At 37.2% G+C, this 21,907-nt stretch overlaps 2 protein-coding genes across 6 annotated transcripts in view; one reads left to right on the forward strand and one right to left on the reverse strand.

The window, feature by feature from the left end:
• Positions 1-3,283: 3,283 nt before the first annotated feature.
• Positions 3,284-6,185, reverse strand: bloc1s2 (biogenesis of lysosomal organelles complex-1, subunit 2). 2 transcript variants are annotated; one of them, XM_084432504.1, is made up of 5 exons: positions 5,957-6,185; positions 5,450-5,566; positions 5,243-5,362; positions 4,917-5,021; positions 3,284-3,669 (listed from the first exon to the last, which is right to left on the reverse strand). In XM_084432504.1, the coding sequence occupies exons 1-5, from the start codon at positions 6,135-6,137 to the stop codon at positions 3,638-3,640; spliced, it is 555 nt and encodes a 184-aa protein (XP_084288630.1). In that variant the 5' UTR covers positions 6,138-6,185; the 3' UTR covers positions 3,284-3,637. The 2 variants fall into 2 exon arrangements, with proteins under 2 accessions (XP_084288630.1, XP_084288629.1); XM_084432503.1 differs by having other exon boundaries at positions 5,948-6,180.
• Positions 6,186-7,602: 1,417 nt separating this feature from the next.
• usp24 (ubiquitin specific peptidase 24) overlaps positions 7,603-21,907 on the forward strand; it is a 65,738-nt gene continuing 51,433 nt past the window's right edge. For 3 of the 4 annotated variants that reach the window (XM_084432481.1, XM_084432482.1, XM_084432484.1), the window contains exons 1-4: positions 7,654-8,070; positions 20,840-21,008; positions 21,102-21,169; positions 21,293-21,436. In XM_084432481.1, coding sequence (XP_084288607.1) covers positions 7,789-8,070; positions 20,840-21,008; positions 21,102-21,169; positions 21,293-21,436 — 663 coding nt within the window. In that variant the 5' untranslated portion in view covers positions 7,654-7,788. Of the gene's footprint in view, positions 8,071-20,839; positions 21,009-21,101; positions 21,170-21,292; positions 21,437-21,907 lie in introns of all 4 variants that reach the window. The other variant, XM_084432483.1, reaches the window with a different exon arrangement.

Here is a 21,907-nt window from a genome sequence, read left to right on the forward strand (position 1 = left end):
GAATAATGCCAGAAACCCAGTATTGGCAGTAATTGAAAGCGTGTAGTAAAGTGAAGCAGGTTAGCGGACTTAAAAGCCCCGGAGGCAACTAGAACATTAGCACCACTCTACACTAATTACCCATTCGAACAGGGGCTCATAATCAGCCTTGTCAAAAAATTTGATTAAGCACCATATCCACATGCATACAAATGCCTGGATCCATGACCTCTGATGCTCTGCCCGGGATTTGCCCCGCAATGTTAAAACTATTTAGTAGGGTGTAGGACCCAGTTCAGCCAGCAAACAGAAAAACTCATGATGAACTGTAATCATAGATATATGCCAGATGTTTGTGAAAAACTGTATTTGAAGCTAAGCATGATGTTTTACATAAGCACTGGAAAAACAGAGACCTAGGGTGGGGGAACTAACCAATGAGGATCTCTCATCACTGAAGCCCATTAACAGCATACATCCTGCTGTAGCCTACAAGTGGACTGGAGGAAGTGTTGATTAATGAGTTACTTTCTCTTTGCTTTTAAGTGCATGTTAGAAGCAGCATTCTGGGATCTAATTACTGTAAACACAACATACGCACAACATAGTATTAGACATCTGTAAGTGTGGATTACATAGGTATTTCAACAGATCCCTCTGCCACCCAGACATTTCCAGTAAATTGATTTCTGAGGACTAGATGAGTAACTTAAGACTGATGGAAAAACTGATAATATGCGACAGAGTTGAACTGAAAGCTCACAAGCTTGAACTTGAAAGCTGAAAGTTTTGTTGTCACAAAAAACGAGAAAATTGACAATGGGTCATTCAAAATATCATTATTAAAACATTTATTTGTCATTCCCTTCTAAGATGTCCTTATCCATAGACCGGTGTCTCGAACCATATTCATCCATGCAGAAGAGCCGAAGCACAAACAAAATAATGTTCTTCCACAAGACACATGCTGTTTTATTTAAAAAATTAAAATAAAGATATAGATAGAAGCTTTTAAGTCATAACCTTCTTTGACCGATTTAAATCAGTTTCAGAGGTTAAAATGGCAAAGCAGTTTGTGAAGAAGAAAAGACCAAGGAAAAACTGGCTAAGGAAACTCTTTATTTTAGCTTGATGTCGTTTTTGTTTCTGTGTCGAGTGTGTTTAAGTTAAAAGAGTGAATATATCAAGGGAGTGAGAATATCTGTCTAGGCAGTGAAGATAACATCGTGACGTTACAAACAGTCGATTATGTGTATGTGTGTGGCCAAAATCAAAGCGAGAAAGAGATCAATTTGGTTTGTCATGTTAAACCATTTCACATTGTGAAAATGTCAAAGAACTGATATCGTATTTCGTAGTTAAATGCTGCATATTGAATATGACACTAGTTTTCCAAGTTAGGCTATTAAATGAACGGAAATCAATAGGGCTACAGTATTATGAACTGTTAAACTGTCCATGAAGTGCATAAAATGGCTCCATATACTGATTATTTTGGTATCCTGACATAAGAGCTTGAACATGTGACATGTCGGTCACTATCTCCGTGGATGAGCACCTCACCATACATGGCCCTGAATCTATGACTGCGGTTATCGCCAAATTCAGGTTAAAGGTTGAGTCAGATTATGTGTGGGCTTAGTCTGCCCTCTGGTGGATGAGTAGAGAGCGGTTTGAAATATAGCATTTCATTTATATGGTGAACATAAACATAATATAGAAGCCCCACACAACATTTGCTCATTTGCATCAGTAACATCCAACAGAAGCTGCCAATTATCATGACACATATCTCCAAACTCAGATGATAAAGAGATGAAGGAAAAGGAGAGAAGAATGTGGAAAGGAAAGGGATAAGAGATGGGTTAAGCGGAGGGCATTGGTGTAGTGGAAATAATAAGAGAATTTGTAAGAAGACATGAACAGAAGCAGGATGGAGGAGTGAAGAGACATAGAAGGTACATAATGAACTGGGAGTCCCCCTTATTGACTGTGAAATAAGCATGTTCTTGAGAGAAGCTAGGAAACAGATAGAGTATTGAGTACTTGAGTATTGTACTTTATGATTGCTAATAAATGTAGTTTTGAGACAGCCTTATAGTGGCAAGTTTAGTAAATGTCCAAACATTTTCAGAATTGAAGTTCAAGAACACTGAGGTGGATGACCAAGTTTGTTTTCAATGAAATAAAAGCATTGTTAAACAATATCTCCAACCACATTGGATGAAGCTTATGGAAATTTTTAGGCAGAATAACCATGGATTCAATATTTATAAGGATTTTCTTCATCTTATTTTTCTGCCCTAAAACTGTCTGGGCGTCAGAGACCATGTAGAGGACCCAAACTTGGTGGGATGGTCAGAAATCCCACCCGCCACTCAGGCGCATCGACACACATCAGTCGGACACTAGGTGGCGTGTAAGCGCCTTTGCGTTTTGATTATTAATAACACTGAAACCATAAGTGCTAGAAACAAAATGCTTGTGTCCTCTGCATCCTGAAGACACCCTATTTCATTACCGTCTATTCCATTTTGCTACCATTTTGTACTCCTCGTAGGCCATTTGTCCGATTTGCTCAACTTGACATGCATCATCTAGACTAGAGACCCTTGTGGCAAGAATTGTGCTCGGTCAAACCATTTAACAGACACAAGCCAATGAAATCTAAGGGTGTGGCCCATCTTCACTAATTGGCGAATACTGAACGCAAAATCCAAGCTTAAGGAAACTTGGTACACATAGACAAGAGGGCATTGTGCACACACATCAAAATTTCCCATTGGGGGCGCTACAAAAGAAAATCTAATTTCACTAGTATACAATAAAAAACATGGCCACCAGCAGCCAATCAAATTTCAGCAGGTAATAACATCAAATCTGAATGGCCTACCATTTCAAATTGATATATTCAGGTGTTCCAAATTTTGTACAAATTGGCCATACAATAGCACTATAACAAGCAATTTTACATTTTTGCTAATCTGTCAAGTTACCAAACATGATTAATTAAATGGCTGTCCATTTAAAATTAAGATTTATTTATTTTTAGATAATTTATAGTATAACGTTTCTAAATGATTTATGTACTTTTTCTAACATGATCTAACATTGTTTTGACGAAAAAGACTTTTTTTTATTGCAAAAAGTTCACAAATCGACATTTTGGTTAGTCTGAAAATAATTAGACAGTAATACAAATGTTTAGCAAAACATTCGCTTATCTAACTGCAAACATACAAAAAAAGTCATTAAAACACTCAGAAATAATGGTTCAATTGTTAACAACATATAACAAGCAATATTAAATACACTGTACATGTTTTATCTGCATTCATGCCTTTTGAAATCTTAAATATGTATTTTGAGATCCAGAGTCAGTATGAACGCATGTCAAACTTTATACTCCTGCCCTTCGCAGTCTTGCCTGGATTTTCCAAAAGCAAAGCATAGCTTTTGATCAATAAATGAGCGTTCAATATGGTAATTAATGTTATTTGCTGCACAGTCCATAACCTAGAGACTACACCATAGTGTGTATCATACGTTTGGGTGGGGGGGTGTCTGTGTGATATCGTTCTGAAGATGGTTTAGTGCATAAAACAATCTCTGAGAAACATTTCGAGGATGACTACACTGAAGGAGAGTCTGGCCATTTTCACCGCTTCTCCAGTTTCTTAAACTTGGCCTCTGTGAATAAACACAAACAGAAGTTATTACACAAGTGAAATACAAAATACTGAAAGCTGCACATCTGAGTGTTATATTTATCTCACACAATGCGCTTACAACTATAAAATAAGAGGAGCCTGAACATCTAGCTTGGTCTAATAGCGCCATCTAATGTCCATTATATCAGTTAACCATCAACTGTTCAGCAATTAATTCAGTGGTTTTTCATTTAATGGGATATTTCACCACTGGAAAGATGAATGTGTATTTAACTTGGGTCATTTATGTAGTAGAAATTTGTTTAAAAATATTTTTGGCTCATGTGGATGAAAGACAACTCCCAGAATGCACTTGCTTTGCTGCCCTATGAGGTCTTTTTTTAAAGACACACAATACAGAAATCTCTCGTCTCAGGGGGACATGAGGGAGGGAAGCACGGTCATTCGAAAATACTACCGGGTTTCTACTGATACAAAGCTTAATGCTAATCGGTGAAGTATCCCTTTAATAAGTCTAATCTCTACATCTTACACATAATAAGTATTGCTTTAACGGTCTATAGATCGACATATAGAAAGAAACTAATTATTTCATCAAATTAGCAGACTAAAAACTATGAACATCATAAGCGGTTGTTGTAGTTGTTGAATAAAGTATCATAAATTACTGTCGTGCCAACTGAAACAAAGGGTCTCCATGTAAACGTAGCCATCTACTCACTAGTCTGCATTCACAGGCTCATTGTGTTTATAATATCACTCTTCTAACTCAATCCTTCAGGGAAAATGTTTTTAAACAGAACCTGAAAGAGTTGATGCCTAGTGATGGTTACATTTTCATTCATTTATAGCCTACATTTAGCTGGTTGTATTTAAGCTTCCAAATTCATAAAGGTTGTGTTCATTTGTGAATATTATCATGATAAACAAAATGTTTAAGAATCATAAACTTTTGTTGGCCACAGAGGTTATTTTCTGCAAAAGCCAATGGGATAACTTTGGGATAATGGTTTTTATCAGGGGAACCAGGGTGATGCTAAAAATATGTCATCACTGCAGCGCTCTATATCTTCATGAAAATTAACTGGCTTTCTGTATTCTCTACGTCAGGTTAAGGTTAATCATTTATACTAAATAAGTCGCAGTCCAGACGAGACTAATAGTGTCCTTCATAATTTTTTATCAAATTAAACGCGTCTATATAAAATCATATAATAAAACATAACGCAGTGTTTTTCCCACAGAGTTCTTGATGTTTGTACTCACCCAGTTTCTTTGAATATGTGTCTAGTTTATATGCAGCCTGCTCCAGAGCCGTAACCTGCTCCTCGATCTGGTTAATCTGATCCAGGTAAGACTGCAAACCGCCATCTAAAGCCAAAAATGACAACATACTTTAAGATGATTCATATAGCCTATATGGCTTGCATATTCTCTGTCAGCAAATCACAAAATAAACACTTGCATTGTAACAATGATGTTAATGAAACACTCTGTGTACATTGTAATAGGACAATGTGGAGCAAAAAATACATTAACATGAATAAACACATATGTTGGTTGATTTTATATATCAGAGCCACATTTCTTACACTTCTGATTGAGATCTTGCAGATTGCGGCTGATGTTGATGGATATGTCCTTCATCTCCATGTACTTCAGACTGGTGAGCTTGTTCATGTTCTCGAGGAGTTTGTAGTCCTCACAGGTGGCTGAGTAAACAGGACAAAACAATTTATACACACAGATCTAGAAGTCTAACAGATTCATCATCATCATTGTTATTATATTTCCATTACCAGTGAGCTCTCCTTGTAGGAAAACTGCCATTTTGTCAAACATGTCTCTGCAGAGCTCATTGATATCCGGCTCTGCGGGTTCAGTGGCCTCCTCTGCAGTCTCCACACCTCCCTCATCTGTGACAGAAAGCAAACTCTTTCAGTGTCCCAAAACATAGAGAGCTGCCTACCCGGGCACAACTTCTGGGCATTAAATGCAGATTCTAAATGCCTATGATGGCTCAAATTGCAGTCTGGGTAGGCAACTTATTAGATTTAGAGACACGGATACAGTCTAGTTAGTTACTGTATACAAAACCAATTATTTTCAATAGGAAGAGAAGTAACTTAGTCAAATATCCCAAAACAGGAAGAGAAACAGGTTGCATTAGCTTAAAAATAAGTGTCACGAACACAACACGATCAATAGCAGCATTGGAAAGCTAAGAATCACTACATGTAAGCTTGCAGTATACAGTGACTTGCATAAAGCTAGATTTATTTACAAAAGCAGCTCACTGTTATTACTCGGTCTTTTTGCTTTTTGGGTCTCTGTCGCATTGCTTGTGGCCGCATCTCTCCTGGGCTCGGACTCGGGCACAGGTTCAGGTTCAGGTTCGGGTTCGGCTGAGAGGTTGAGGTCGGTCGGAGGAGCGGGTGCTTTACAGATGCTGTCCATCGCTGCGGCCTCCTCCCCCGTAGCTGCCATTTTCACATTATCACATGACCAGAACCAGTTTCACGTGACTTCTCGTTTCCGTCTTTTTTTTTTATGCAGTGAAATGAAACCAATACTTAAATTTTTTTTTAAAAAAAATCTGGCAAAACGAAACGGACAGAAGCCGATGTATGTATGAAGTGTGACGAGGACTGTTTTTTTTTTTGTGCTCAGAACGTTGCTCATATTTCTCTTGTATTTAATATTCTTTTTGGCGTGCATGTCAGGCAATTTCTAAATTCGAATGTGAAATCTAAATGTGGGTGACTTAAGGTTATAGTTAATAAAGAATAGGCCAGAAAGCACATGTTTTATATACAGATATGGGTGGGGCTGCTTGACAACGCTGCCAATTTAAAAAGAGTGAAGCAAAGAACAATGAGCTGCTATAAGATGTATTTCCGGTTGTATCCATTTCAAAATAATGAATAATTCAATATTTGAACTCGGAATTCACGCCCTCGTGTCTCATTATATATTCGAGATATTATATATCCACATTGTACTCGTTTTTACACACGTATTAGGATCAGGGATATATTTTCATTCACACTATGTGATGTTGAATGAGCGTTTTCATTTATTTGTATTTATATTATTCAGTGTTACTTGCTTATCTACTTATTTCTTATATAGCATTACATTTATGGGCCAATGACATTATTTAAAATAATTTGATAAATTCAAGACACACTTTATTCTATCTTTTAGTTTGAATTCATTTTTTAGTACATTTAAATAATACATATTATGTTATTGTTTTGTTATATTAAACCCCAAAAATGCCAAGTGATGCAACTGTCCAGACAAATAAACAAAAAATTACAAAACGAAATACTATGGAATACTTTTAGGTTTGAAACCTTTCAAACATTTAAAAAAAATATCAGTAGTTTTGAAGCTGTTGAGATAATTGAAAAACTTTTGTCCAGCAATTTGTAGCTATATTCTCAAATTCACATGGCTCTTTTATTATGAACTGATAAGGTAATAATAGTAAACATGATAATGCATCATCTAGACTCATCCTTGTGGCAGAGTGAAAAGGCTTGTAGTTGTAGATCTATCTCAAATACAGGTAAAACTACTATTTTAAGTATTAAAAAGTTTGGTACACTTTCCATGTCGGGTGGTACAACTACAGTATGCATACAACTATTTGGTTGTACTGCCTGATATAAAATAAAATAAAATAATAATAAAAAACAGTAAAAAAAAAAAAAAGGAATTAAAACACTTTGAAATGTTAACAACCTCTTTAAACACATTGTCCATGACTCAAAAAATGTATATCAGTTTTGAAAGGAATTTTTTTATGCATTTTTCTTATTCAGTATTATTTATAAGCACGTATTATATATATATATATATTTTTTTTTATTATTATGAATGCGTGTTTCTATAAAGACCTTTATTTTGAAAAAAGTCCCAGCTTACACCCACCCAGCTAGTCACTGGAGTCTCCAGCTTCACAGGCCTGGCTCCGGCCCGCTCTCAGCCGCGCTGCCCTCTGCCTGTGACGGGAATCCATCGTGACAGGATACCAGCAGCACCAGCGACTGTAAACATGGCGGCGTGCACAGCCGGATGCCTGTGCTATGCGAAGCCCCCTTACTGAAGCCCCGATCATCGACACACTTCCATGATGGAGACAGAGGAGGAGCAGCATATGACCACGCTGTTATGCATGGGTTTTCCAGACCCGGTAGCCATCCGGAAAGCCCTGCGCCTGGCCAAAAACGACATCAACGAGGCTGTCGCGCTGCTCACCAACGAAAGCCCGGGACTCGGATACGGCTACGAGCCGATGGAGAGCGGCACTTCCCCGGGCTCCGGCCTCAGCGGAGACGGCGAGAACAGCGGGCGCACGGGCACCGGAGGGTTTGATCCTCCGCCGGCGTATCACGATGTAGTGGAAAGTGAGGTATGATTATGAAACGCATGCATATGTGATAATTTGCACGGCTGCTTGAGGCGGAACCACCGGGGCTGTCAAAAAGCGGAGGGAAAGGCGCACGCACGCCTTTAACGCCCCTGTGTATGCATTACCTGTTGTGCTTATGCACGCAACACCTGACGAGAATGCCGAGATCTTGTCTCTTAACCTTAGGATCCTTGTGCATGCCATGCAATAGCAGATTACGAATGAAGTGTGCTGTGCTGCCATGTGAATGAAGTTGTAGGATCTTGGGGGATGGGTGTCATAGATTGCCTTTAAATGCACGACCTGTTAGAGTGTTTCTTTTTGTGTTGATTCTGTTGAACGTAAAATATTAGGCCAATGGAGTATTTCCCCCTCCTGATTAATAATTAAACTAGTGTCATTCTTTACTAACAGTTGAGCAATAATAGGAACTGTGTGGCTTATGATTTACATGTCAGATCGTTGAACCATCATGTCATCAGACTCCAGCTTGTCATCTGTTATATTAACAGATGCAGGCGATATTGACCAGTGTTACTGGGTTACATTTAAGAGGCTAATAAGAAGCTGCTGTGTATTAGCATGTGAATATGAAATGCCTTTTGTGTGCTTGAAGTCTTTCCCACAGGTCTCGAATGGTTATTTTTCTGGATTTGGATAAACGGCTCTAGTTTTGTGTAATTCTGTGATAAAGCACGACTGATTTTTGAGTCTGACATGTAGCCGTCAGGCTTTGTTTATTGCCCAACTGTTGCAGTGTTTCTTTCGCTATTTACTTCATGGCTTCTTTGACCTGTTGGTCAACCGCAGTCAGAGCCGAACACTAAAGTGCAATGATTTCAGATGTCAGGCCTGACTTGTGTGCACAAACATTACTTCAACTGTTGTTTTTATTAGTGTCAAGAAAGCTTGTCAAAATTGTAGCTTGCAAAGTAGTTCAGCTACAGTGAAATAGGTAAATAGTAGTTAGTTAAAGCTAGCTACAAGCTAGCTACTAATAAAAAGGAAAAGGGATAGTTCTCCCAACAATGGAAATTATGTCATCACTTACTTACCTTGTAATTCCAAACCCGTAACGTAAGACTCATTCATCTTTGGTTACAAATGAAGATATTTTAATGAAATCTGAGAGATTTCTGTCCCTCCATGGACAGCTATGCCACTACCTCTTTCAAGGCCTAGAAAGGTAGTAAAAACATCATAAAAGTAAACCATGTGACTCAGTGGTTTAACCTAGATTTTATGAAGCAATGCAAGTGCTTTGTTTCTGCAAAATTTTTTTATAATTTATCCCTTTTTTTATAAAATATTAACCTGCAGTCCGTGTTCATGAGAGCACCACGACACATTGACATGAGAGCAGACATTGTTGCGTCGATATGCATTGGAGATTAATATTTTGTAAATAAAGTGGTAAATTATGGGGGTTTTTTTTGCATAAACAAAGCACTCGCGTTGCTTCATTAATTGAGGTTAAACCTCTGGAGTCACTCGAGATTACTTTAATGTCTTTAAAACCTTTCTGGGGCTTGAAAGTGGTAGGCTAGTTGCGTAGGCTGTCAATGGAGGAACAGAAAGCTCTCAAATTTCAATAAAAAGTTCTTCATTTGTGTTCCGAATATGATCGGATCACTTCCGGCTTTGTAACGACGTGAGGGTGAGTAATTAATGACATCATTTTATTTTTTTGGGTGAACTAACCTTCATTGCAGCTATTTAGGGTGGGGGAGTATAGATCTATACATAAATAGATTTCTTTCGAATTATGTAGGCCTATAGAAAATCGAAAATTAATGTGACTCAGCTAAATAAGCTTTAACACTCTTTGTGCTGCTGTTTGTGATGCTGTTGCAAATTATGGAGGATATTTGAAGTGCTGCCACTTTCAGATACATGGCAATGTTTATGGCATAATATGTTTATTATTTCTTCAATTAATCAAAGAAGTTACAATTTGTTTTCTTTTATTAAAAAAAAAAAAAAAAAAACATCCCAAATCCTGGCCAATGTTATCATCCAAACAGTGTGCCAAATTGAAGGCTATGAAAACACATATAGTGAATTTATCTATCTAGGTTATGGTATACATTATGTGAAAAAATGTGCAAAACAAACATTACATTCAAAAAAAAAAAAAAAGTTTAAATCATTAAATTGAAGTTAAATCACTAGGACATTTAAAAAAATAAATAAAAGCACAGACTACATAGTAATTATATTTATACATTTATACCCCATTGCAATAGTCCCTTTACAGACATTGCTCTCATAAAAATAAAATTTCTTACATCATGTAGATCCAACAACAGGTATTTTAGAGAAATGTATATTTTAGCTTCAGAATTGTTAGTCAATATGAAACGGAAATTGCATTGGTCTTTTCATCCCAATTGTGACATGTATCTGAGTGAAATGGCTTCTTAAATGAGGGGAAAAAAATAGGACTGGACCTAATTTCGTCCATTGAGAATTGATTAGATTGTTGTCGTTTGCTAATTGCTGAAATCTCATGTGAGTGACATATTGCTGGAGGGAGAGATTGAATGTGTAAATCATTTATAATAAACAAGCACTGCATTTCAAAAAACAGTAATAATTGTAAAATTTGTTTTCATTGTGATTTAAAATATCAATTTGTTTAAAATGACCTGCAACAGCATGGGAAGGTTTGAGCATAACTACTGGGCGATATGGCAACAAAAAAAAATCCATATCATACAATATCAATATTTAGCACAATATTCATTTACCTACCATTAATGGGGAAGGAAATGCTTTCCACATATTTGTTAGACTTTGAGAATGAATATAAACATGTAAACTTGTTTGTTCAAAATTAGCTACCTTTTACTTTATTCCCCCCCCCCCCTAAATTCAGTTTTTTCCTTTTTTGGGGGGATTCTGTGTTTTATGATTTAATACAAGTATATAAAATGTAATCAAGCATTTAAAATGTAATCAAATGGAAATATAACAATTAATTTACAACAAAACATTGCATGTTTATTTTTGTTCAAATAAGATGCTGCACAATAGACGTACAAATTTAAAACATGGATGAAAAAAAAAAATCTTGGTTGTATGATATTCCTTAAAAATAATAATACTATTAGTGGTATATTTCTGTCATAATTTCTTGAAGTTAAACCAAACTTTTATTTTGTTGTTTAATTTAATTTTTTAATTTTTTGATTTAGTCAGTGTGAATTTGACGGTAGTTTTTCCCAAATTAAACTGTTTAAAGCTTGTAAAGTGATTCGCAGACCAGCTCTCGAGATGAATTTCACGTGTTCATGTCCTCATATATTGAGACGGCAGATGCTGAAAACACAGCGTCAACTACTATGGTTTGTCTTTGACTCTGAATAAACCAAAGCATAACCTGTAGTCGTCTTTCAGACATGTTAGGCGGGTATATGGCCGTGATGATTGAACGGAAATGTTATGTAGGTCTAGCCGTTCTGTAGAAATGCCACTGTAACAAAAGAAATTCAGATGACATTTAAACTTGGTCCTCTCCTGTCATACTCCCTCAATGTCTTAAGGTTTGCCTCTTCTGCCTGAAAAGTGTTGTTGAATGACTGGTAGGTTTGACAAAGTTGAATGGTAGTTGTGTAATGCTTTTGGCATTTGGGAAGGGTAGTGGAATTAGGAAACCATATACTGATCAGTGTTTCCCACAGGATTTTGTAAGACTGTTACCCCTTTTCCACCAAGGCAGAGCTGGTGCTGGTTCGGAGCCAGAGCCTAGTTTCAAATCGGTTCTTTGTTTTTCCACCGCCAAAGCACCAGCTCCGAACCAGTAAAACTGGTTCTTAAGTAGCACCAAATCATTGCAGGGTCTAGAACGGAGCCAAGAAAGAACCGCTTGCGTCAGGGGCTGGGGGCGGGGTTACCGTGACCAACAAGACGAATAGAAACTTGTGACCGCCATTTTTAAATAGCAGCTAGTCGAGCTAATAGCAGCTCGATTATAATATCCGTCTATGTAAGTTACGGCGAGCTGCACGAACGCGTTGGATTCCGATGTATTTTTGCAAACCCATGAGCATCCATAGTATTGCAACGTCCGTTATTGTTGATGGCTTGTTCGAGATGCATCGGAGCGGTGAGGACCGATCGGAGCTGCGGGAGTGTTTGGAGAGCATACGACTCCTTGTGCTTTTAGATCGCTATCGCAGTGCTTTGATGTCATGCGGCGATCGATCTGCGAGAAGCCGATGCATCTCGAACAAGCCTGGCGTGTTTGTGTTTGGCGCTACCGCACTAGCGGTTGCTGGGCAACATGAGACATATACAGTGACGTAAGATCTGGCTCTGTTGTGGCTCTCTAGCCGGTGGAAAGGCAAATCGGTTCTTAGTAAGCTCGTCAGTCGAACCAACTCTGAACCAGCTTTGGCTCTGGCTCTGAACCAGCACCCGGTTCTTGTTGGTGGAAAAGGGGTATGTGGGGTGAACCTCTGTTCCCTTTTGGGGGTCAGGTGGCAAGAACATTATGTACATTTTAAAGGTGCAGTAAGCGATTTCTGAGAAACGCTATTGCAAGTGGAGCAAACCGAGCAGCAAAACACACTTGTAGCCAATCAGCAGTAGGGGGCGTGTCCACTCATGATGGGGGGAGAGAGAGAGAGAGAGAGAGAGAGAGAGAGAGAGAGAGAGCAAGAGGGAGATTTGAAAAAAAAGAGATGGCTGAGAGTAGGCCTGGGCGATTAAGTGATAATGATAATTATCGCAATGTAATCATGTTCCTTGATAAAATAACAAGAGTTTGTTAAATGTTCGATTCGGTCGAGAAAGACGTGTATCAGATCAGTATTTTGGATCTGTGCATTATGTCTTAAAGTGACAGCAGCCTAATATTCCTGCAGCCTAATATAATCAAAACAACAAAAGACAAGGAAATCACTTACTGCTCTTGACTGAATAGCTTTTGTAACTTTAATAACGATTAGCCTAATCTTTATTATACAGTGAAGAATATATGAAATGTTGTTTTACGTTTCAGTTTCTCTACCAGAAAACTACTGCTAAACCTACTGGAAAACCCTGAAAAGGTTTATTTAAGTTTATTTGATTTGTATCTTTGTATAACTTGTAATTATTTGTGGTGTTGCTTGTAGATAGATTATTTGTTCTTATTTTCTTTATTTTTATTTGACAGTAGCCATTTTCCCCTGAACATAGCACATACCAATACCGTGACATTAAAACCGTGATGATAACCAAAATTTTAAGTAATTCAAACCAAGTAATTTACTGTAGTAACACTAACTACACCATGGTATTGTGGCAGATATGTGGGATATTCACATTGAATGTTATTATATTTTTAATGTAGACATGTATTAAAGGAGTAATGGAATATAATTACAGTATTTTTTAGTGATTACGCTATAGCATGCATTTATACTAAATGTATTTATGCTACTGTTTTTCATACAAATACCATAGAAACCATATAGTTACATTTTACCATGACACTGAGGTCCTATACTGTGGTTATCGTGATCTAAATGATCTAGCATCGTGGATGGTGTCGGGATGTTAAGTGAGCTCTTAGAATCAATGCGTTACCCGAGTATTGGATTTTAGCATGGCTTATTTTGCAAACAACATAACTCTTGTCGACCTCCTTAGTGTTTTTTAAATTTATTTTTTACAGCGGAAGCCAAAATGAGTCCACACTTCAGCTCTGTAAACCACAGCGGGAGCTGGTGAGCTAGGTTTGCTAATACTAACGTTAGCAAAACACGCTTCTCCACAGTTTACATTCTGAGATAACACTGCCATCTAGTGGTCAGGTTTAAACCGAACACAAAGCCACTGACACTAATCTTGGATGTAAACAAATAAATAAATATCTATACAGTGGTTTTGAGAATTGATACAGTATCAGCAAACATAATATTGCGATATTCACGTGTATAGATATTTTCTTACACCCCTAATTTTAAGGAATAGCACAATTTTCCATCCCTGTTTTAATTTAAACTGTGAACTTCTGTTGTGCAGCACTTTGTTTGCCACAAAAATTAAAGGAATTGTAAAGATTAATTAGATTTGTCAGGGTTTTGTGCTTAAATGAATGACCATAAAATGATCATAAAACTCATGACTCAGAATTTCAGGAAAAACATAAAACGTATTTCATAGGGCACTAATAAATTGTTACATTTGTATTTGAATTCAATTGATTAGACATCCTTTTTGATTATTAAAATGCAATTGAACCATTGAAGTACTGGAAAGATTCAGACATGCCTAGCTGTTTTGTTTACCCCTGGTCTTGCATATAACAGGTTTCAAGCAGCATGTATCGAGACTATAAATAGAGCCAGCAGGCCTGGTCTGGAGGGTACTGGTACAAACACACGGGGTCTCCAGTTACCCAACCACTCTGCCCAGCACTGCGCAATGCAGTGGGGAACAACAAACAACTTGCTCAAATCACAACTGTATTAGGGGTAGGTCTTACAAGAGAAATGCATTCCAGGCATTGGGCAACAACCACCTCGTTGACACTGATGCCATACAGGCATATGGGCCATTAGTTTGTGCCTAGGGAGGTTCGAACCCTTTGAGGTTGTATGTTTAGCAGGCAACAGGCCGTGCGCACACACCTCACCCTATTCGTACCATGGCAACAAGTTTGGAATGTGCCATGTGACCTTACATCGGCCCAAAGACCAGAGGCCTCCTAACAACACAAACTTTCTCTCGTCTCTTTAGATCGTTGCACATGAACAGCACGCCAGCCCTAGATTCACAGTGTTTGTTCGAAATATTAGTATTACACATAGCAAAAATTACCTAGAAGGCTTCAAAATGGGCACACAATGTTTGCGCAGCAAAATTATTATTAATCTATCGACGCCAGTAAACATAATCCTGCATTGAAATGCGGACTGGAACATAACAAGTGTCCAGTTTCATGCTCGATTTTTATATCCCTAATCAGCGGCACCCTGTTAGACTGTCAGACTGTATGGGATTCTTGACCTTTATGAACAGTGCACAAGTATGCAGACACGAATGCTTGTAGAGCATTCAATATTTCAATTTTTTTTTTTTTTTTTTAGTGGTTCAGATTTTCACTGGTCTCTTTTTTTATATTTACCAGCATAAATTATATTATATTAATTTAACAACCCTATTAAATGTTAGATTTAGCCAATCTTAAAATGAATGCTTTTTCATACTGTTCATTATAATCTTGGGATTCTTAAACTTACTTGTAGAATTTAAAATGATTGATTGTTTTTAGGTATTGTTTAATTTTTGTAATTTATATGCTAAAGCATATCTTCTATAACTATTTAATGTGGCTTTGAACATACTGATTCACATGCGCTTTCTTTCTCAACTGTTAACGCTGATTTAGAACATAAAGGACTGTGTTAACGAGGATACCCAACGGGCATATAGCTTATACTGCGGTTACCACACCTCAAAACATTGTTCAGATGATGTATTTCAAGATGTTTGTCAGGTTTTTGTCCTTAAAATGCTCTTGTGTGAGACTCATTTCTTAAGCATCTAATCCCAAGCCTCCGTTGCTAATTGCAAAATGTCATTTTAGAGCTATTAACGGACGCTTCAGCCACTGATAGCTCTAGCAGTCTAATGCAGTTATTAATACAGTTAGAGAGAGAGAGAGAGAGAGAGAGAGAATACTAATACTAATAGCGAAACTACGATTATCTGCACCTCGCTAGTGAGAAACGTCAGAGCAACGATGACAACACGCGAGTGTGTGTCCGTACTGTATGTGTGTACGTTTAAGTGGGAGAGAGAGCGCGAGGAAAATATATGTGCTTTTCCATAATAACTAATACAAGCAAAATGCATAATAAAACGTAATATTGTGGCAAAGAAATGATCCTATTGTTTACTGTTTATTTGCTCGGTCAGTGTCTTTGTGGGCTGTAAAGACTTTTGAAATATCTGAAATCATCTGGCGAAGTGATATGGAACTGTAATGCGGTCAAGACCTGCCTGGAACTACTTTAGCTGTGCGTTTCCCTGAAAATAATTGCAGACATTAGAACATTTGTCAACCAATCAGAATCAAGCATTCAACAGCCCCGTAGTAGAAAATCAATTGATTAATTTGTATTAATATTTAACCTTACAGAAAAGTTGAACAGATGACGTAGTGTAGACAGTGCATGCATATACTGTGTTCTCTTTCGCTACCTATTGCGCTTCAACTGTTTAAAATCACTTGTTTTTAATCCGCAATGCTTAAAAACTCATTCAAATGATTAGCTTTTATGACTGATATTATAATTATATTTTATTATATTATATTTGTATATATTTGCTTCTAATATTAGCCAGTAATATCAACTAAAAATTAACACCTTTTAATCTTTTGACATAATCATAATATGTAACCATGTAGGAACTGGAAGCACATTCAACAAACACCACCACTTCCCTGCTATTCTTAGCAATTGTGGTTTCTTAATTTAAAGTCACAAGGTTATGTTTTCACTCACATTTCCTGAGGTGACTTTCATTTGAAATCAGCTGCCACACCTAAAAAAAAAAAAGACATGTATCGGACAAGTCAGGTGTCAATAGCTACCTTCTCCTGTCATAATTGAATTAACATTGACAAATATAGATCACAAGAGATTTTTTCTATAAATATATGCAAATAAATGTTATGTGTCGATTTGTAATTAGCATAATTTCCTCCTCGGAACAGACTTCAAATATTCAGATCGGAATAGAGATGTTTCCGGTCTTCTGATCATATACAGTGGTCTTTATATTTTATTATATCAGAATGTTAAAATAGGTCGCAGCTCGACTTCCATGGTCTCTATTTCGGTCTCTTTCTGAGATCCTCGCAGTGCAGGTGGTGGTTGCCTCTACCAGAGAACAGAATAAGTCATTTGTTCCTGTTGCCTCTCTTCTGCTTTCCCAGCGCTGCCTCTTCCTCTCACATTGCTCAGCGCTTCTTATTTCTCCTGAACACAGAAGCTGTCAGACTCCGTCAACAGAAATGCAGATCTTTAACAAATCAATAGCTCCTCTACAGCCGTTTAATGTTTCTGTCATAGAGATTGTAATGAGATCTCATAATAACTGCTGTAAACTCGAACCTCAACAACCTTAATGAGTGGTTGTGGCACTTTTCACAAATAGGGTGCAAAATAGACGGTAAAAAATAAATAAAAACATTTAATTAGTGAAAGGACTTAAAGGGTTAGTTCACCCAAAAATGAAAATTATGTCATTAATGACTCACCCTCATGTCGTTCCAATCCCGTAAGATATCAGAACACAGTTTAAGATATTTTAGATTTAGTCCGAGAGCTTTCTGTCCCTCCATTGAACATTTATGTACGGTATACTGTCCATGTCCAAAAAGGTAATAAAGACATCATCAAAGTAGTCCATGTGACTACAGTGGCTCAATCTTAAATTTATCAAGCGACGAGAATACTTTTTGTGCGCAAAAATAACGACTTTATTCCACTATTCATTTCCTTCTCTCTGGGCCTCGAGTTAGTTCACGTAGTGTAATAGCGTAGCGCGTCTGTGTTGTACGTCACACGCATCACACACATGACCAGCGTCGGCCAATAGTGAGCCTCCGTGTGACGTACAACACAGAAGCGCTGCGCTATTACACTACGTGAACTCAGTCTTTATTACCTTTCTGGACATGGACAGTATACCGTACATACATTTTCAATGGAGGGACAGAAAGCTCTCGGACTAAATCTAAAATATCTTAAACTGCGTTCCGAAGATGAACGGAGGTCTTACGGGCTTGGAACGACATGAGGGTGAGTCATTAATGACATAATTTTCATTTTTGGGTGAACTAACCCTTTAATTAGCTTTCAGAAAATGTTAATTGTCAACCTCAGGTGGTCAGATAAAATATTCTACTTTTCCCGCCCTTAATTACCCTTTATTTTTTTTATTTAGCCCTGTTACTAAAATTTGGGATGCGTTTAATTGCTGTATAAAATCTTGATTGATGAATGATATTTGTAATTTTCAAGGAGTAAGTATAAGGAACATCAAAATTAAATTTGAAAAACAAATGGGTAAAAAAAAAAAAAATTAAGTTCATTATAATGGGTAAAAAAAAAAAATTAAAATATTTAATACACAAGATTGGGATGCGTCGAGCATGAATTATGGGCGTTTTAAATATTTAGAAATGTGCGGAGATAATAGCTTATTAGTAACAGCTGAAGATTGCTTTTATAATGCTAGAAAATAATTGACAGCTTTTTAGTGAAAATAAAGGGACTGCTATTTGCGCACTTTCTAGGCGATATATAATCAATATATTATCCAGCAGTCACATTACATGCTGCAAAGTTTTGGGAGTGACATCTGCTAAATTAATGTATTTGAGCGATTATTATTGTCATGTACAGTGTGCATGATTTTTTTTTTTTTTTTTTTTTTAAACAAAGTTGTCTCTCATTTGATTGGGTGGACCAGCTGTCAATCTGAGTGGGCCAGTGCAACCCTGGCCTCGCCATTGCCATAGAGCTGGTAAGTCCCGCCCCTTCCGCTAACCCCACTGGACCTCTAGGTTGAAAAATCGTCAATGCAAGTGAATGTGAGAAAATAATTATTTTCTGGTCCCGTTTGAATTTTGCCATGAATGTGAACATATGTTGTCTGTGAATTTTTAATATAATTTTTCCGTGTGAAGAATGCTACAATTTAGCGGGTGGAAGTTTGATACGGTTAGACTTTGTGTGAGAGCACTTTGTGGACTACAACTCTTCGCTGCTTTCAGACGGGAATCTGAAGAAAGAACAGCCCATTTGGTTTGAATGGTGACATTTGGCTACAAAACACACAGGCATCTCGATCTGTCTCCATAGATTATCGCAGCATTAGCACCGTGATTTGACAAGTGGAGGGAAAATGTGTTATGGGGTGACGTCACATAGGCGACTTGTAGTCTTTCTCGTTATGTCTTTTCCACAACTGCTAGCCAAAGAATCGTACAATATACTGTCAAACTCGTAACATGAAACATTCTATAAAAAATTCACAGACAACATATATTCACATTCATGGCACAATTCAAACGGGACCAGAAAATAATTATTTTCTCACATTCACTTGCATTGACGATTTTTCAATCTAGAGGTCCAGTGGGGTTTTACGGATGGGCGGGACTTACCAGCTCTATAAACATCGATTTACACCCCCAAAATATGGAATTAATTTGATTTGTGCAGGTCTTAAAAAGCCTTAAATTTGATTTTAAAAGCCCTGCAGATGCCCTGTGAAACATCTTTCACAGTCGCTGCTCTCAGTTTGAGCTCAGTGTTAAACCTGCTTTATAATGGCTCTTTAATAAGTAAACAGTAACAGCTGAAGTTCAGTCAGGTCAGAATAAGCTAAATTTAACCCTTGAACTCAGACCCTGCCCACAGGGAGGCATTCACTCCTAATCCCAGGTCTAAATCAGAAAATCTGTGATTTCCCGACCTCGGGAATGCCACAGACATCTGACGTTCCCCTGAGCAACAAAAAGAGAGAAGGTGACTTACAGTTTCACTATGAATCTTTCCAGACCTCATTGCACATTCACTTATTCCACTCACTCAAGGGCAAACATATGTCTTGTATACTAATATTCCCCTGGCAGAACTGTTTCCTGTTCCAGTCCCAGCCCATAAAGCAGTAATCTACTACAACGCGTGTGCTGATAAATCACCAAACAACCATTGAAATATTTGGCTTTTAAAGTTGTGATGTAATTGCAGTGAAAATTGAACACACATAGCCTCAGCCGCCAAGCTTGTCATTTTGCACTTCACTCAACGAAAACAAATCTGTGCTGCTAGCCTCTGTGTTAGTTTCTTGGGCAACAGCGTTCCAGATTGCAGCGTTAATTATAAATGTGAAACAGATGACGTAGATAATAAATTAAATGCATTAAAAATGAGATATGTGGAAGTCGCACGGCATTGAAGGACATCTGTCAGCCTCACACTTTCTTCAAATGAATAAATGTCAGATAAAATGAGCCTGGCTTATATGTTTGTTAGCCCTTTTTTAATATTTCTTAACTGATTTTGAGTAAGTATTGTCTATAAATTGCAACAATTTTGGGTATTTCTATTATTTTTGTTGTTGCTGCTGTAATTAAATAGTATTATTTAGTCCTGTGGAGTTGGCCAACTTGCTCTTTAGATATCAGTTATTGAAAAGCATGTATTGATTAGCGCATATTTTCACATTTTAATCACATTTTAGCATTCTCAAACATTATAATTTCACAATGTGACATTTAAATGTGAATGGACTACAATACGAGATAACACTGTATACATATATGAAAAGAATAAATATGATGTATAAAATAAATTAATTCAGCAAGTATACATTAATTAAACTGATCAAAATTTAGACATTTATAATATCATAAATAGTAAATACTGTTCTTTTGAAATTTGTTATAGGTGCTGTAAAATCAGCTTTGCCATCACAGCAAAACATTGGAATGATATTGTAATATAACGTTTTTACTGTATTTTTTAATTAAATAATTAGAGCTTGGCTGGACATAAATGTCATTGCCCCTATTATGAGACTGTTGTGCCAGTTCATAAGGTCTGTGTTGTGGTTTAGTAGGTAATGCACAAATTCATTGGATTGGATTGGATCTCTCCCCAATAGTTTTGTGTTATCGACGAATAAATTAAATTGAATATATGAAAACAAAGAGTTCATATTGAGACACATCTCTCTCTCTTTCTCTCTCTTATAGAGGAGTAATGATGAGAACGGGAACTGTTCTGGGAACAGTATGGAGTTCCCCACCACTAATCTGTATGAGCTGGAGAGCAGAGTGTTCACTGATCACTGGTCCATCCCGTACAAGAGAGAGGAATCACTCGGAAAGTGCCTCATCGCCTCCACCTGCCTGGCCAGACTTGGTAAGCTCTTCTGGCTTTTTTTACGTACGTGTCTGCATGTTTGTGTACTCTAGAAAGAAATGACACATCTGAAATCTTGTTTCCTCTCTTTAGGCCTGGCTGATGCAGATGAGAACTGCAAGCGGTTCATTGACCGCTGCATGCCTGAGGCCTTCAAAAAGGTTTGTGTGTGTTTGGATAAGCAGGCATGTGAATGCATAAGCTCTATCAGGTGTTTGTTAGAAATGGTTATAAACGACGAGATGTGATGAGATTAATAATTCAGATGTTAAATGCTGTTGTAGTTGCTGACGTCTAGTGCAGTGCACAAGTGGGGGACAGAGATTCATGAGGGCATTTATAACATGCTGATGCTGCTGGTGGATCTGGTCGCGGAGAGAGTCAAACAGGATCCCATACCCATCGGCCTCATGGGAGTTCTTACTATGGTACACACATCCTTTTGATTTTACATTCTAGTAGCTGTGGTTAGCTCGTACTAGGACTATAACTGGATTATATGACTAAAATAATTGTATATTTTTGGTGATATCCTATATGTATTTGCTCTTCAATATTAACATTTTTACCAAACAGTCATTGTAGGCATATAGACTCAATAAAATATAGTAAGTGTAGACTAAGTCTACATTTTATATATATATATATATATATATATATGTGTATATGTGATGTATGCGTTGTGTGTATGTGTGTGTGTGTGTGTGTGTGTGTGTGTATATATATATATATATATATATATGAAGAGCTCAGATGCAAAAGCCTCTAAGTGCCATCTGAAATTTTCTTCTAGAATTTTTATCAAGCGCGTATATTTAAGTTCAATAATTTCAATTAAATGGCAATGCAAATTACCTATTAATTGTCATTTAAGTGAAATTACTGAACTTAAATATACA

The sequence above is a fragment of the Rutilus rutilus genome (genome assembly GCF_951802725.1).
Source record: "Rutilus rutilus genome assembly, chromosome: 15".
NCBI classification, from domain to species: domain Eukaryota; kingdom Metazoa; phylum Chordata; class Actinopteri; order Cypriniformes; family Leuciscidae; genus Rutilus; species Rutilus rutilus.